General features: G+C 46.2%; 1 protein-coding gene across 1 annotated transcript; it reads left to right on the top strand.

Annotated features, from left to right (window-relative positions):
- The first annotated feature begins 4,664 nt into the window (after positions 1-4,664).
- On the top strand, positions 4,665-6,650 carry Mc2r (melanocortin 2 receptor). The gene has a single exon (XM_046462793.2). The coding sequence runs from the start codon at positions 4,781-4,783 to the stop codon at positions 5,681-5,683; it is 903 nt and encodes a 300-aa protein (XP_046318749.1). The 5' UTR covers positions 4,665-4,780; the 3' UTR covers positions 5,684-6,650.
- Positions 6,651-18,514: the final 11,864 nt, after the last annotated feature.

The raw sequence follows: 18,514 nt of genomic DNA, 5'->3' as shown, positions 1-18,514 counted from the left end.
GGCCAGAGTGTGAGATCCCAGCTGGTAGGCACCAGCCAGAGTCAGGGGAAGGGAGAGCACTTGCCAATTCATCTATAAATTGATTTATAGATGTCTTTATTGTAAGCTGATAATTACTGGTGTCATTTTCTTGTCTTGTCTTTTTCAATTTTCTTTCCCCTTGTCTTTCTTTCTTCTTTTTTTTATTGATTAAAAAAATGACAGCAGAATGCATTACAATTCTTATCACACATAGATACCACAATTTTTCATATCTCTGTTTGTATATAAAGTATGTTGACCCCGGTGTCATTTTCTAACAAGCTTGGTTTGGTTCATTCTAGCAAGTGTTTCAATTGCCTGAGAGCATCTGGGGATCATCACTGGGCAGAGTGACTGCTGCAGAGAGATTTGGAAAGTCATGGTGTATCATTCAGAATACACTCAAGAATAGGTCCACAGTACTCTGAAAAGCACTTTAAATTAAGTGCAAATTATCAAGGACACAAATAATAATAAATGCTGGCGAGGATGTGGGAGAAAGGTACACTCATGTTGTTGGTGGGACTGGGAAATCAGTGCAACACCTCTGGAAAGCAGCGTGAAGACTCCCCCCACCACCACCACCATCAAAATGGGAATGGAACCACTATATAACCCAGCTATCCCTCTCCTTGATATTTATCCAACAGAACTAAAATCAGCCTCCTACAGAGATACATGCATTCTAATGTCTGTAGCAGCACAACTCACCGTAAGCTATGTTATGGAACCTGCCCCTATGCCCATCAATAGATGAATGGATTAAGAAAATATGATGTATATACCCAATGCAGTTTTATTCAGCCATAAAGAAGAATGAACTTATGGCATTTGCTGTGAATGGGTGGAGCTGGAGAACATTGTGCTAAGTGAAATAAACCAGTCTCAGAAAGTCAAGGGTGCAATATTTTCTCTCATATGCAAAAGCTAGAGCAAAATAAGGGGGAAATGGGGACAGGAATCACAAAAACATAGGGAAGATCAGTGGAGTAGAGGAAGAGAGAGAGGGAGGGAGGATGAGAAAAGGGAGGAAATGCAGAATGAATTTAACAAAATCCCTTATGTGCACATACAAATACCACAAGGAATCCACCTTTATGTATATCTATAAAGTACCAATCAAAAATAAATAAAGCGAAAGGAAGAGTAAAAGGAAGACCAGCAGGCAGAGGAAGGAGACTAGGGGAGGGAAGAGGGGAGGAGAAGGGACCACTGGGGGCTGGAATGGAGTGAATCACGTTCCACACATATGACTTTGTCAAAAGGAACCCAACTATATGTGTAACCAAAGTGCACTAATATACAAAAAATATAAGTGTAAAAACAAAAAATAATGTTTGTAAAAAAAGCTATTATTGCAAGGAATATAAGTCTGCCAGTTATTAACTTGTACCAACTAACCTTGTCCTAACATTTTGTCAGGCAGGAGACAAAGAACACAGCTGAGTTTTTTCATTTTCTACTAAATACCCAGTGATCGATTAATGATGTCTTGCTTTTTAAGTTCACAAAATTCATTGTTTTTTAAAAAAGAAGTAATCAAAATTTTTGAACCCCCATTAGATTGTCCTACTATGATGAAGAGTTTATCTTGGCCTCTTTTATTGTAAGAGTATTAAACTTGGATAGTCTCTTATCAGTATTTGAGCATCCAGAATATCCTGTGGCTCTGCCAAATTAAAATAAAACAAATTTACAGACACAGTGTTTCTAAACTGAGTAAGTTTCTGGACCCTAAATAGAGAATATGACTATAAATGTATCACATTGATACAATGTTTTGTAGCAGGCAAGATCACAGTGGAAGAGACCAGGGGTTAGCAGAGGTTGGGTTCTGGCCCATTTTTTTTTAAGTAGAACATTGGGCAGGATTTGTAGGGGGAATATTTATTGCCCAGGAAACTGCAAAGCCAGAAAGGAGCAAAAGTATTCAGGAACTGGGTTTCAAGACACAAAAAAAGCACATGTGCGAATGGCGTGAGCATCTGGGTGGGCGAGAGCCGGACACTTCACAGGGTCAGCAGGGGCAGGTTTTAAGGCAAGGACACTTCCACCTGCAGTATCAGATCACTGAGCCAGTTGTTTCAGTCAGGTTTATCCCTGTTCTGATCAAAGGACCCAACAAAAACAATTTTAGAGAAGGACAAGTTTATTTGGGTGCTTATTCAGAGGTCTCAGTCCATAGACGGCTGGCCCCATTGCTCTGTGCTGGAAAGGTGTGGAAAGGTGTGGTGGAGAGAAGTGACTCAGGACATAGCCACCAGCAAGCAGAGAGAGAGACTCCCCTCACCCTGGGACAAAATATATGCCCAAAGCCACGCCCCCATGACCCCTCCTCTAGCCACACCCTGCCTGCAGTCACCACTCAGTTCATCCCTACCAGGGATTGATGAGTTGATTAGGTTAAGACTCTCAACCCAGTCATTTCACCTCCAAGCCTTCTTGCATTGTCTCACACGTGAGCTTCTGGGGGACACCTCACATCCAAAATATAACACCTGTTAACACAGCATCATGGCAAAATTAGAACAAAGTAAGTGTTGCTTCTTCGAGTTGTCACTTAATGCCTTCTGCAAGCAACACCTAAGTGGGGAAAACAGGGATTTCGCCATATGATAGAATTCACCAACCCTGCCTCACAATAAGGACGCACTGGGTCAAGAAGGAAATGACACATGTCAATTTTTGTTGCAGTTTGGACCGGGGTGGGGAGGCTTTGTCTGGTCTCTTGTGTATATGTCTCAGTTGCCCCCTTGTTACTCAGAGGGCAGTGGTGTGGCAGTTGAGAGAAGGACTCTGCTTAGCACACTGTTGACCTCGCCTCTCTGGGAGGTCTTCCTCAACCATCCATCTGGAATAACACCTACCTCGTGGAGTCCTGAGGACTAATTAGTTAAACATGTGCAGCCTTAGAATGGTCCCAGCACATAATAGGCATTCACAGAGGCTACCAGTTGGTGTCACTACCCCCTTCAACCAAGAACGGGGCTGCACACCATCCCCAGCCTCCAAATTGACAACAGAAATGGTGGCTGGTTGATGGCCTATTGATGGTGGACCCCATGGTCATGCTCATTTCTATCGGGTTTGGGACCCTTCCATGGACTTATAGAATTGGCAGCTGGAGATCAGCAGTGCACAGGGACTAAAGCTGGGTTTCCAAATCACCTGTTTCCAAGTGCCAAAATCTCTCCTATGTTTTCCTCTTTACCAACTTTCCCATCAAATGGGTTCATAGTTAATGAATTCCAAGATGGGAGTGTCTGTCCAAACAGAGACAGCATAGGTGGTGCATGCTGAGCACAGCCTTTGCACAAGCTGTAGATGAAAACACATAAAGAGAGTCATTGCAAGGAACTGGCTCACACAATTGGAGAAGCTAATCCCAACATCTGCATCACCACGCTGGAGGCCCAGGAGAGCCGAGGCAGCTCCAGTCTGAAAGCTGCAGGACTCGCGACCCAAGGAAAGCCTGTGTCAAGTCTAGTCTGAAGGAGAGAAAGACCAGCTCTGCTCAAACAGTCAGGCAGGAGGAGGCCCCTCGGCAGAACACTACCAGCAGCTGCTGTCTGCCTAGCTAGTCCTTCCCTAATCATCTACCTCCTTAGCTCAGGAACTGCCCCCTAATGCTTGACCTCTGCCCATCTTTACCAGGGGACCAGTTCTTTTCCAGGAAAATCCTTAGTGTTAGACAGTTCTGAGCTCCCAGCTGGCTTTGGATCCAAAGCTACACTCTCCAGGAGTGAATTCAAAACACGCCCTGAAACCACCTGTGTTCAGCCATCAACACCACCATCTGGAGACTGAACCAGTTGAAGTTCCACATCCCTCACCAGGAGAGGCCTACCAACCGACGTCACTGGTTTTCTCTGCCTGAGGGAAACTGGATGTTTCTCCAGCCATAATTCAACTCCAATCCACAGACACTTTGAAAAATATTAGGAGGCTCAGAAGTACCACTCCTAGAAGTCTTTGAAAAGGAAGGAATGACACATCACAAGGGCATCGGCACCTCTGAGTCATGCCACAAGTTGTGGGGCAGCCGTGAGCCAGGAAGAGAGTAGATTAATCCACTGAGGTGGATTGACTGGGTGGTAATTGAAGGCAGGTAGGGTGTGTCTGGAGGAGGTGGGTCACTGGGGTGTGCCTTGGGGTTTCCTCTTTTTTCCTGGTGAGCAGAGCTCTCTCTGCTTCCTGATGCCATGTCCTGAGCTGCTTTGCTCCGCCATGATGCTCTGCCTCACCTTGGGCCCGGAGCCATGGAGTCAGCCATCCATGGTCTCAGACCTCGGAAACCGTGAGCCCCAAATCAAGTTTTCTTCCTCTGTATTGTTCTTGACTGGCCTTTTGGTCACAGTGATGAAAAAGCTGAGAAAACAGACTAAATGCCTATGGTTCCTTAACCTCTCTTTCAAGGGTGCCATTGGGGTTCACCCAACTCTGTCACACTCAGAGGCATTCACAAGGACAGGGAGGGGAAGATGACAAAGAGTGATCTTTACTATTATCTCAGGGCTCAAAATCCCACTAAAAATATTTCCGATATTTGGTAAAAGAGTTTCCCTACAGTGGATGTGGCTGGGTCTTGTTCTGTAGTCCATCCTTCAGTGGATATTTCTTTATGTTCTTTTGTAGGTAGTCAAGTGGTTTCAACCTCAGATCTCTAGCAAGAGCCACGAAGAAGAAAACAGTCTAAAGAAAGAGAGGGGTTTTCTGTGACATCCAGAAAACATCCCTGTGCTCCCCACAAGCAGGAGAAATGAAGCCCCTCGTCAATGTACACGGACCCGGCAACGACAGCGCCAGGAACAATTCAGACTGTCCTCACGTGGTGCTGCCAGAGGAGGTGTTCTTCACCATCTCCATCGTGGGGGTTTTGGAGAACCTGCTGGTCCTTCTGGCCGTGATCAGGAATAAGAACCTCCAGTCCCCCATGTACCTCTTCATCTGCAGCTTGGCCGTTTCCGACATGCTGGGCAGCCTGTATAAGATCTTGGAAAACATCCTGATCATGTTCAGGAACACGGGGTACCTCGAGCCACGCGGCACTTTCGAAACCACCGCGGACGACATCATCGACTCCCTGTTTGTCCTCTCCCTGCTCGGCTCCATCTCCAGCCTGTCCGTCATCGCGGCCGACCGCTACCTCACCATCTTCCACGCCCTGCAGTACCACAGCATCATGACCATGCGCCGCACCGTGGTCATCCTGGGGGTCGTCTGGACCTTCTGCACGGGGAGCAGCATCACCATGGTCATCTTCTCCCACCACGTCCCCACGGTGCTCACCTTCGCCTCCCTGTTCCCCCTGATGCTGGTCTTCATCCTGGGCCTCTACGTGCACATGTTCCTGCTGGCCCGCTCCCACGCCAGGAAGATCTCCAGGCTTCCCAGGACCAACATGAAGGGGGCCCTCACGCTGACCATTCTGCTGGGAGTCTTCATCTTCTGTTGGGCGCCCTTTGTCCTCCACATCCTCTTAATGACATTCTGCCCAAACAACCCCTACTGTGCCTGCTACATGTCTCTCTTCCAGGTGAACGGCATGCTGATCATGTGCAACGCGGTCATCGACCCCCTCATCTACGCCTTCCGGAGCCCAGAGCTCAGGCATGCCTTCAAAAACATGCTCTTCTGCAGCAGGTGCCAGTGGAAGTGCTGATCCCTGATTTTAGGATATCCATGAGGATTATGCTATTAGGACAGAATGACAGAACAGATTATATAACAATAAATTATATAACAACAGGCACAAATTATATAACTAGAAAATTAGGCACTAAAATAAAGGTTAGAATGCAAAAGCACACACAGCAATACAAATGTGAGGGCTTTGGGCCATAAAACAAAAACTCTTTCGTGTCTGCATATCTAAAAATCCAGTTTGTCTAAGCTGAGGACCATTGCAACTGAACTCTAGAAGTTCAAGAACTTACCTGGGCAAGTGTGTTGGTCTGCTTTCTATTACTGTGACAAACAGTATGAGATTAATCAGCTTAAAAAGAGGAAAGGCTTATTTTAGAGGAAATGTTCATGATCCGTTGGTTCCAGTGCTTTGGGCCTGTGGTGAAACAACATATCATGCCAGGAAATAAGAAGAAAGACAGAAAGAGACCAGCACCTCACAGTGCCCTTTAGGACAAAATCTCAATGACCTCAAAACTCCCTCTAGGGGCTATCTCTTAAAGGTTCCACCACCACATAATGGCATCAAACTAGGAACCCAACCTTTCACAGGTAGGCTTCTGAGGGCCACATATCCAAACAGCAGCAGCATTCACTCAGGGCAGAAAGTTTAGTGTCTTTGTAAGCCAAAGGTGCCCAATAATTGCTGTGGCTGAATTTGCTTATCTCCCACAGCCATTCAGAATCCCACCCTGCCTCCCACTCCTCCGCCTGCCTGATATATTGTAAGCCACTTCAAATCTTGGAAGCAGCCAGAGTCTCAATTATAAATGTCAAATAACTCAACTGTATTTCCAATAATAAGAGTATCTATTTTACCTAGGAATCTTCTTTGCTTGCTTGGTATCCCACTGGCCCTAAAAATCTATTCCTGGTTAAATCTCCTCATTCATTAGAAGCAACATTTCAAAGGAGGAAATAAAAATGTAATCTACTTAATCCTATGCCGGAATACATAAAATTTAGGATTTGAAGAAGGCATGTCCAAATTTTGTGTGCTTGTCCAAATGTAAGATAAAGGCAACAGGTCCCAGTATGTATTTTGTGAAATAAAGAGAGAGAAAGAGAGAGGGGGGTATTGTTATGGTTTAGATGTGGTTCCCCCCCCCCGCCCCCTGCAGAAGCTAATATGTGAGACAATGCAAGAAGGTTCAGAGGAGAAATGATTGGGTTACATCTTTAACCTCATCAGTGAACTAATCCCTGATGGGATTAACTGAGTGTTAGCTAGAGGTGGGTGGGGTGTGCTGGAGGAGGTGGGAATTGGGGTGTGGCTTTGGAGTGTACATTTTGTATCTGGTGAGTGGAGTCTCTCTGAGCTGCTTCCCCCTGGCACCCTCTCAGCCATGATGCTCTGCCTCATCTCAAGCCCCAGGAATGCACCTGGCCTTCTGGGGACTGCGACCTCTGAAACTGTGAGCCCCCAAACAAACTTTTCCTCTCCTACAAGGGTTCTGGTCAGTCCTTTAGTCACAGCAGCAACAAGGCTGACTAAAACAAGGATCCTGCCTTTGAACTACGGCAAAACCAAGAGCAAAACAACGACTCAAGCAACTGGCTCTTTCTAGAGATGGAAGCCAAAGATCTGATGAAAAGAATTTTGCCTTCCCCACCGATGAGTCTGGCAGGAGGATCCAATCACCAGAAAATCTCATCCTACCGTCAGCCACAGAAAAGATGCCCCATGTTGAACAGTGGCATCCCAAGGAGGAATTAAGGAAGCATAAGTTCACCCGTTTTTTAACAGTGAAAGAGAAAGCTTCCAGAAGCACAGACTGGATGACGAGCCATTGCTGTTGGAGAGTAACCAACTGAGGAGAGAGGGAGGGGACAGCTTAGGGGAGGGCGGGCTTAGGTGCAGGAGCCTGGAGGGAGGGACAGTGTCCACAGGAGCAGGCAACCCTTGGCCCTCTCAGAAAGACCCAGCCCTGCCATTCAGTTGAGCAAGGAAGTAAGTGTCCAGAGACAGAAAAAAAAAAAAAAGAAGAAGAAGCAGGCAGACCCAGGACTGCAGTCCTAGGGACTTACTAGGGACTCAGCTTGTGGGACAGAAGGAGGACCCCGCACAGCAGGCCAGAGGCTTTTCTCTAAAACAGGTCCGACATCCGTTAAGGATCAGTCTTCTAACATTAGCCTGAGTTTATTAATGTATCTAAAACTACATGTAAGTATTTTCCACACTCAATTTAAAGCACAGCCCTGGGAGTCACATTTCAGTGCTGTTTCTACCCCCGAGAGAACCACACAGAGCACTTATCCCCTGGGATTAAACTGAATGTTCCCAGGGAGAGGGACCTGGTCTGAGGTTGCACAGCTCTGGGACACCACAGAGGCGAGGGACAACTCAGCACCGTCAGGAATGCTCCAGCCACATGGCCTGTAGGGCTGTACTCCTGGTAAGAGCTTTGCTGGTCCCCGTGCCTCCCAGGATCGCGGCTGTCACCACTTACGAATGTGGTCTGAGGAGAACCCCTGGGAGCTCCTCCAGCTCCCACTGCCCTCCCTATGCTGTGTCTACAGGAAGCAAAATGGAGAAGGCTGTCCAGACAGCAAGAGGTACCAGCACCAGAGAGAGGCCTTTCACTGCTTGGTGGCTCTGCTCAATCCAGAGCAGGGACTTGGACCTCTCAGCGCATGCATAATTCACAACAAAGACAGCCCGAGCGGCACATATTCGTGTGTGGGGAGGGTCAGTAGGGATCCAGGATTTCCCTCGACGAGGACTTCAATTCTTTTCAGCAGCCTGTTAAATCTTTAAACGCTTGGCAGATGCCCTGAGTACGTGCTCAGTTTGCTGATGAGCTAGCCTGGGATCTCAGCCTGGCTTCCACTTGGCCTTCTAAGAAGGGGAGCGGAGTCGTGGGTGGGACGCGTGTCTCTTCTTGTTTGGAGACAGGCCCGGGTGCTTTTCCTGCACCAGCTTCTCGGAGGAGAAGGAAGTGCAAAGTGGGAGGTGGCAGCCGGGCGGCAGCCAGATGCCAGCCTTAGCCGACATCTCCAAGTCCTGGGCAAAGGCTCGAGGTCCGGCTTCCTCTACACAAAATCGAGGTTGCCCAGAACCTGCCTCTTCTGTTGACTCTAAGGATGGACCTCAGAGTCAACTGCAGGTGTAAACACTGGGTACGTGCCAGGTGCTTCTCTTGACGTCCTCAAACAAGGCTCCATCCAAACACACTCCAACTGGAGGCCCTTTCCATCCTTCTGGCAAAGGACCTCAAAGCTAGGTCTCCATCTCCAGGACCCCGGTCATCTGCACAGCCCCCTCCCTGAGGAGCAGGGAGGACCGGGGTCCTCAAGAATCCTGCCGTGCCCTAGGGTTCAGAGCGGGACTCTCAACATTCTGATTATTTTCAAGACAAATGTTTTGTGCTGTTTGTTTTGATTCTTTAAATGGGGAACCCTGTTTATAAAAGAGACCCTGTGAAGTCTGTCCCATCCACAAGTCCCCGTCTGTCCTTGCCCTCTCCACAGGCAAGGATACTTGTGTCTTTTCTATCCTTCCAGACTCTTCATGCACATGGAGAAAAATATTGATATTTATTCTTACCATACTGCTTTTTACTCAAAACACATTCTTCACCTTGTTTTCCCACTTCCCAGCCACTTTGGAGGCTGTTCTCCTGCTCCTTTGTGGTGCCGTAATACCCTTTGGTAGAAATAAATGTGCCGCAGTTCATTTAACTATTAATGGTCTTTCAAACAAAATACTTTGAACAAATAATCCACAAGCATCCAATGCAAATGATTCCTAAGCACGTGAAAACTCACACATCTCTTATGATAAGAAAGATGCTAATTCAAATGACCTTGCAATCCCATTTTTCTCCTATCAGACAGCCAGAACTGTAAGGTTATTTACTGCACTGCCCCCAGGAAGCCGCTGCAGAAGACCAGTGCCCTTGGTGTTGCTAGAAGTGCAAACTGGCCCAATCCCTAAAGCAGGACATGCTGATGTCTACAGTTACAAAAATCACAAACACATGCCCTGGGAATTGGCATTACCCTTTTGGAATTCATGCTCCAAATGTGAAATAGATAAAACAGGTGATATAGATGTCAATGATGGTTCATGCCACATGGAAACAACCCGAATACCCGTCACATGTTTTCTGATCTTTGTCTAAATGCCAGCCTAAGTAACCCTTATAAAGATGAAGGTCTTTTAGCCCTAGGTTAGCCAGTTGCCAAGAGCAGATGCATTGACAGATTTCTCACGACACCTCACTCCTGTGCAGGGTTAGGACTGAAGTCACAGAGGATTGAATTCAGGGGTACCTGGCCACTGAGCCACCTCCCCAGCCCTATTTTGTTTTTTTATTTAGAGACAGGGTCTCACTGAGTTATTTAGCGCCTTGCAGTTGCTTAGGGTGGCTTTGAACTCGTGATTCTCCAGCCTAGCCTCCCAGCCACAGGGATTACAGGCATGCACCACCACACCTGGCCACAGTCAGCTACCTCTGACTCTGTATGTTTTGGAACTGATACCAGCAACCCTAGCACCTACTTGAAGACCATGAACATAACTCTAATTGTGGAGCCTAAATTAGCTCATTCTCTCTAAGCAGTGATGGCTGTTTAGTGCCTAATAAATATCCTGGCTTAATAAATATCCACGTTTCCTGATGAGTAGGAGCAGCCCAGGTACAGGTGAGGTGAATGTGGCCCTGGAGAGGAAGGAGCAGAGCAGGTGCAGAGGTCTAGAGGTGACCCCACCCCCATGGCCAGAGGGGAGCACTCCACCCACAGGTGTGCAGGACCATGAAGGAAACAGGGCTTCCACTAAGGAGTATTATCTGTTCTCTAAAATACTTTATTAAGCCAAAAGCAGAATGAATAATAAGATGTCCATATATAATTGGCAAATACATATTCAAAATATACAACTGATAAAGCATACAAAACGTCACAGTTGGCCATCCACACCCAAGGAGTCACCCATAGGCAGCTTAGAATGCGGTTACACCTGCAATGGTCATGTCTGTAAGGAACTCGTAGACTTTTTTTCTTGTGATTCCTTGAACAAAACAGTAAACAACAACTTACATACTATTTCCATTGTATTAGATATTATAAACAATCTAGAGATGACTTTAAGTACCCAGGAGGACATTCTTAGTTTATATGCAGACACTGCACCAGTTTTACACACAGGACTTGAACATCTGAGTATTCTGGTCCCCGCTGGACATTCTGGAGCATTTTGGTTCTCACTGGAAGTGCTGGAGCCAATCACACATGGATACCAGGGGAGGGCTGCATCCTACTGATAAGAGTTCATGATCAAGAGAATCAGAGCATCGGGGGCAAGTGTACCGAGATGGAGAGAAAGAGCGTCAGGTCAAAAATGGAGCCAGACAATTAACAGGGAGCCTTAGCCTGCCATGTTAAGGAAATCCGACTTCATCTTAAGTTAATGGGGTGATATTGAAGGGTCTGTCGCCAGGAGGAGAGTCATTAGCAACTTTTCATATTAGAAACATCTCTAGCTTTTGTGTGGCTGGAATTAACCTGAGTCGAGAGATGTCCAGGTACTATTTTTTGACTCTGGGACAGAGGGGATGGTGGCCCAGAGCCCTATGAAGGGGAGCAGGGACTGGAGGTGGGACCCTGGGGGCACAATGGACACATAAGGGAAGGGCCAGAAAGGAATCAGTCGGAGATGCCAGCATCTGACTCGAGCTGAGGCATGGTGTGTGGAGATGAGGAACCTGTGAGGTGCCCAGGAGACAGAGGGGCCATCTCCAGCGCTCAGGAGGCCGTCTGGGTGTGGAGCACCAGAGCGAGGGCACAGAGTGGGCAGTGCTGCAGCCCCAGGGTGAAGTCAGGCTTGCCAGCTGCTGGGTCTGTGAGGAAGCTCCAAAGCCACTTGCTTGCAGCTGCGAGGAAGAGATCTCTTCCCTGCAGGAGTGGGTGACACTCTGACTCCTGCTGAGCGTCCCCAGGAGGCTGTGAAGCCTCCCTCCAACTCGCCTCTTCAATCCCCTCCAGGAAGATGCAGCACTCAACCTGGCCGGAGGAGCTGGCAGAGGCCGTCCTGCATCTGCCCCCCGTGTCCCCTTTCTCTCATTCTTGTTAACACAAAGTTCCTCCTTCTCTTCAACCCCCAAGAGAAGCCCCCATGAACACACACGATAGAACTGCACCCTCTCAGGAACTCCTGGGCCCATATGCTCTGCAGGGAACCCAGATGCAGGTTCAGCTCTGGTGGAGGCTTAGTTCATGCTCCTCGGCAGGAAACATGGCCCCTGCACTACGGGTCACCGGCCAGACCTGCCCTTTGCTGTCACTCACTGCAGCAGCAAAGCAATAACGTGAGGTGCGCCACACTCATTCCCAGTTTCAGTTACCCACAATCAACAGAGATACAAAGCCATTACGTGGAAAATTCCAGAAATGAACAAATCATATACTTATTTAATGCATGCTCTAAGAAGAATGATGAAATATCACATCCTGCTACCCCCAAAATGGAGATAGTCCTCCTCGTGACACGTGCTCAGCTCACGGCAGCCTAAGGCTCCAGCACACTGCCACACCACACTGCCACATCACAGTGTGACGTCACTATGCCACGTCACAGTGTAACATCAGAGTGTCTCATCATAATGCCATGTCATACTGCTTTGTCACACTGCCACATCACAGAGTCACATCACAACGCATGTCACAGTGTCACATCAAATGCCATGTCACACTGCTGTGCCACACTGCCATGTCACAGAGTCACATTGCATTGCCATGTCACACTGTCATGTCAGTGTCACATCACAATGCCATGTCACAGTGTCACGTCACACTGCTGTCACACTGCCATGTCACAGTCACATCACAGTGCCACACCACAGTGCCACACCACAATGTCACATCACAGAGTCACATCACAGTGCCATATCACACTGCTGTGTCACATTGCCATGTCACAGGGTCACATCAAAGTGCAGCACTACACTGCCACGTCACAGTAACACACCACACTGCCACATCCCAGTGCCACATCAGTATCATGTCACTTCTTCTGGTCACACAGGCCTGCATCGTGTCACGTCAGCACACAATGATGAAGGGGGCATGACACGGTAGTGGGCACACTCATGTGACTTCCGTTGCACCACATTCGGATAACTTTTCTATTTTATTTATTATTTTGTTGATCTTTTACCGGGCCTCTGTGAAGTACAGTTCAGTGTGCGTTTGTACGTCAAGGGAAAAGGTCACATGCCCGAGTTCCAAGCCTTCCATGGTGGCTGTCATCCACCGGGGTCCTGGGATTCCACCCCTGGTGTGACAAGCTGGTGCAGGAGAGACTCTTCTCAGCCCTGGGGCTGGGGCCTGGCTCCTCCTCCTAATTACCACACTGAGCGCTGACACACTGGGCACCCTTCCTTTCCCTGCTCTGGCAGGAGTTGGACCGGCCAGTGCTTCTCCTAGCTGGGTGCAGTCCTCTGAGCCCCAGGGACCTGGTTGGCACCCTGGACTCCTCGCTCTCTCCCTTCAGAACCACAGCCGCACCGTGGGCAGCAAAAGGCCAGTTGGACTATGGATTGCTGAGGTCCTGCGAGTTCTGGAGGGCATGGCTTTTCTTTTCTTCATTATAATCCCTGCTGGATTCAAGCAGAGTCTGAGTATATAGACAGGCAATGGACAGGTCCTCACGGCTACTAAACACAGAGAGAAGAAGGCTTTGCCAAGCAGCGCCCACACCTCAGGCTCAGGTTCACACAGCAAGAACTGCAGACCTTCCCACACCATGAGGCAGCACCCACAAGAGTGGCATGAAGGCACAGTGGCCAGCGTGTCCAGGACAGGGTGCAGCCTTTCCTCACAGCAGAGATGTGTGGCCGAAGCTGAGGGCACACAGGTGGGAAGAAGGAACCAGAGCAGAGGCGATGTACAGAAGAAGCCACATATATGACTGCCGGCCCTGGCCACCGTTCACAGTCAAAAATCTTGATGCTGTCCCACCAACCAGAAGGTAGCTGAGGGCATTCTGCACAGTTTTCTAGGGGCCGAACCATAAACTCAGGCAAAGGTCTATTGCTATTGGGGACAAGACCCAAAAGTTTTGCATCCCTGGCACCAGCTCAAGCCCACTAGATCATAACCCCATGTAACCCCAGGTCCTGCTAGGGGGATCTAGGGGTGCCGTGAGTGATCCAGTGAGCTTCATCAAGACCCTCTCCCAATTTTGACTTTAAAAAAAAAAATGAGTGACCTGGGAGGCACAATTTCAACAGCGGTTAAGTTTTCTTTTATTCTTTTTGGTTAAAAATGACCTAAACTTAACTTCAAATGGATCCCGTTAATGGTGTCCCTGAATTCATTCAGGGATTTAGGGAAAGTGCACTTCCTCCTGTCTTCACAGAAGAATCCCAGGTGCGGAGAAGTCAAGCTGAGGTCAAGAAAGATACTTGGATAAATTCTCTTAGGGTTCATATACGTCAATGTAAGAAAAATGCCTAGGTAAATACAAATCCTTCTATGACTATTGTGGAGTATCTCTATAGGTGGACCCGGCCCGTGTACCAGTGTGTAGAAGTGCACTCGCCGAAGCCATCTACTCGAGCGCTGGACTTAATGACTTCAGATGCCCAGGCACTCGAGCTTTGTCTGTTCATGTTATCAACACGTTTTCACATCTCATATTAGTGGCCAAATGACACTTGACAAATAATCCGGATGCATACCTAGCAGGACCTGGGGTTACTCATTAACCCCTCCTCTCCAGGAGATTGGTGAAAATCCTACCAGGAGAGTCTGGTGTTCCATTGCTCCTCAGCCACCTCACCTTAACTGAAACATACAAAGTAATATTTTGTAGTTTAGTGGTTTCATACCAAGTACCTCGAAGGGAAAATACTATGGCACAGAGAACTCATCAGTGCAAATATCTACGTTTGACATCAGAATATGTCGTGAGGTTTTATTCCAGCCCAGCTAGGTAGTCCCCTCTCTGAGTGTGACTAAATTGAAGTTGTTTGTTTGTCTGTTTGTTTGCTACAAATGATATTTTCTTGGAGCAAAAATGCAAAAGAGGTAGGATCAGATCTCTGTGACCATGGAACTTAATCTGGTATTGGCTCCTTTTCCTTTTTTTATTTTTACATTAATTAAATATTTCACAGTTCCAAGAACACAAAGCTGATCCTCGATATCACTCAACTTTAACAACTTGCAATCAATCCTTGTCTATAAAACAACAGGCGGACTCGGGCCCATGGAGCCCCTCCCTGCTCCCGTCCTCCTCCCCCTGAGCAGGTCCCAGGGGTCCCACAGGGCTCCACCCAGAGGCCACATCTGTGCCATCAGATGGAGTAAAGCTGAGTGCATGGGCACCTGGAGTTTTGGAAGTAGTGCAGACTTTCATCATATTTGCATTTTTGTATCCGCGTGAGCAGACATGGTATTGTTTTGCATTTTTTTTTTTTGAAGTTTTACATTGATGGTCACATAGTGAATACATTTTTGTGATTTTTTGCTTCGATTGTGTTCCTGAGAGCTATGCATATTGATCCCAACAGTTGTGATTCTTTTCCTCTGTTATCTAAATTCATAATTCCTTGTCTCTTCTGTTGTTTGCTATTTAGTTTGTCCCAGATTGTCCATTACTATGAGCAATGCTTCCAGGAACATTCTGGTACCTGTTGGCTGTGAACATGTTGAAGAAATTCTTCAGAATATATCTACCAGGTGGGCACACTTCAATTTACCTGGAGAACACAAAAGGATTTTCCAAACTGGTTGTGGCAATTCACATTCTCAGCCCCACTGTGTGGACCTGCGGCTCACTATCTCCTCGCCCAGTCATGAAATCCTCGGATGTCAATCTCACGGGTATCTAGTGCCCGTCCTTGACCTCCAGGGAGGTTGAGCGGACTCTCACGTCTGCTGACCATTTGTGAAAGCTTTCTGAGGACATTTGCTAATTTCCTTGGTTTATCTTTGAATTCTTTGAAATATTCTGTTGGACTCTGATAATAGTTTCAAATATAGCTCTGATTCTTTTTTTCCTCTTATTTCTCTGGATAGGTCTCTGGGACCCATGGGGAGAAGAAACAAATATTGAGGGATTCTTTATGCTTTCCTTAATTTTAGGAAATGCCTTTTAAAATTTTACCCATGTGTTTATTTTTTGAAAGTAAACTTTTATCAAAATAAAGACATTCTTTTCCTACATAGTTTCCTACAATATTCTTTATCATAAATAATGTTAAATTTTACTCAATGCTTTCCAGCATTTATTAACTGATCTTTTTTTCTTTTTTCTTTATTAATGTGGTAGTTTATATTAATAGATTTTTTTTAAAGAGAGAGAGAATTTTTTTAATATTTATTTTTTAGTTTTCGGCGGACACAACATCTTTGTATGTGGTGCTGAGGATCGAACCCCGGGCTGCACGCATGCCAGGCGAGCGTACTACCGCTTGAACCACATCCCCAGCCCTTAATAGTTTTTTTTATGTTGAACTATCTTCACAAACTATAAATGAAAACTAATATGTATTATACCAACTGTGGCATTGTTTTAAAGCAAAAATAAGTTGTTTGACAAGACTTATTCTGAATTATACTTTTACATATTAAAAGTTAGTTATACTGACATAACTTAATATGTATTTATAAATGACCTTTAATGAATTTGGAGAAAGAGAACAATAGCAGAAAAGTTGAAATTCAAGATATATGGTCCCCATAGATATGCCTTTTAAAATAGAGAAAAGAAAAGAAAAAGAACCCCATGCCTATATTTAATAATAGGGTTCTCATCTACTTGGAGCTATCGGCATCAGCTTGAGACTCTACACTAAGGTGCCACCTCCTGCTGACAGCACTGCTAGTCATTAAAGAAGAGGCAAACCACATTTAGCTAATAGATGGAGATATAATATAACCATTTGCAAAACAATCCAGTTATTCCATCTGCAAATCTGCATGTATGCTCCTTTATTCATATAGTTTGTATTACAATTGAAATTTTTGATAGCTTTTTTAACAAGTCTTTGAGAGTCTTTCAATGCCAATATGCGTACCCTCTGTTTTGAATGAAACTCCTGAAATTTCTCTATCAGCTTTGCTGGTAGTTAGTGTCCCCACTGCCTCCAGCAGGAACAGAAGAGCCTCAGCAGGGCATCAGCGTCAGCCTGCGTGGGTGGCCCTCATATTCACAATGATGACGTGAATATTTCAGAGTTTTTAGTGCCTGGAGATCCTGGGGAGACCACAGCATGCCCCAGAGGCCACACACAGAGGTGAGGGGGTTCAGATAGGAGTCAGGGGTGTGGCACCTAGCAGTGGTATATGTGAATGGGGTGCAGTCCCTTTAAGGTGGCCGTCAAAGGCCGAATGATCCACCTGAAGGAAGGCTTGTTGGACAGAGGCTTCTCACCCTTATTCTGGCCCTGGGCTTGAGCCATTCAGCTGTGATGCAGAACTGGAAACTGTGTCAAGGAGGAATCTACACTTGTGTTCAAAGCTGGACTCCCAGGGCACGTGAGGTTAGGAAAGCACCTCCCTCCTGACACCCCGATCTCTGGCCACCTCCCCAGGTTGCTGCCAGGTGCAGGAGGGTTCTACACAAGACCCAAAGCTCCTCCCGGAACAGAAGCCTCTCCTCTTTTGTTTGGGTTTTTCATAAATTGGCCTGACTTAATTCTTTAAGGGCTTTTAGAGCAGTAGAAGCCATTCCACGTCTTGAGGTCACAAATTCTAAGAGCCTATACGTCACCTGTTAGATGTCTTCATTCTGTCTGTCCCTGGGTGATCCCTTTCAGTTGTCAAAGTTTTAAGTGTGTGTGTGTGGGGGGGGGGGGGTTGCTGAACAAAGTTGTGATGTTACCTAGACCTTGGCTACAGCATGGCCCAAACGTTTTCCTCTGACACCAGCCTGACTCTGCGATGATCTACATCCCAGGAGAGTTGGGACAGATAAAAAATTGTCCCAATGCCATTAAAGTTAAAATATGGGCCAAATAATGATTAACTATGTCCAAGGGGAAGCAAGGAAAATAACAAGAAGAAGAGTATAAGTGTCAGGTACGGTGGCTCACGCCTGTCATCCCAGCAGCTCAGGAGGCTGAAGCAGGAGGATTGTGAGTTCAAAGCCAGCCTCAGCAACTTAGGGAAGCCCTAAGCAATTCAGAGAGACCCTGTCTCTAAATAAAACACAAAAAAGCATTGGAGATATGGCTCAGTGGTTAAATGCTCCTGCGTTCAATCCCCAATATATATATATAAAAAGTCTGTGTGGATAAAGCAAGATGACTTCCTTCTTCTCTAGAGTTGTAGAGATGTTTATGTTTGAAACACAAATTATAACACGGACCATGGTTCCAAATGTATATAGAGGAAATATTAAAACAATCATAATGTTAAGGAAGGAAGTAAAGAAATGTAAGCTGAAATAAGATTTCTACATTTCACTCTAGCTGGCATGATGTTGGTACATAGAAATCATTTAATACCTAGAGCCACCACTAAAAAAATTTGATACAGAGACTGAGTCAAAAGGCTGTAGATAAATCATGGGCTGGGGTTGGTGCTCAATGGTAGAGAGCTTGCCTAGCATGTGTGAGGCCCTGGGTTTGATCTTCAGGACCACATGTAAATAAGTAAAATAAAGGTCCGTGGATAACTAAAAAAATATTTTTTAGAAAAAGGCTGTAGATAAATCAAAATTAAATTACAAAAAAAAAACTGTTGAAGAATCTAGCAAGTAGGCAAGAAACAGAAACATAAAAGCAAATAACAACAAAATGTCAGGCTTAAGCCCTCACTTATCAATCTTGACACTCAGTGTAAATATGAACGATGA

Source organism: Marmota monax, unplaced genomic scaffold (genome assembly GCF_021218885.2).
Source record: "Marmota monax isolate L192 unplaced genomic scaffold, Marmota_monax_Labrador192_F-V1.1 WCK01_AAM20220418_F8-fsc00180, whole genome shotgun sequence".
In the NCBI taxonomy this organism is placed as follows: Eukaryota; Metazoa; Chordata; class Mammalia; order Rodentia; family Sciuridae; genus Marmota; species Marmota monax.
This window is presented reverse-complemented; position numbering and strand designations above follow the sequence as displayed.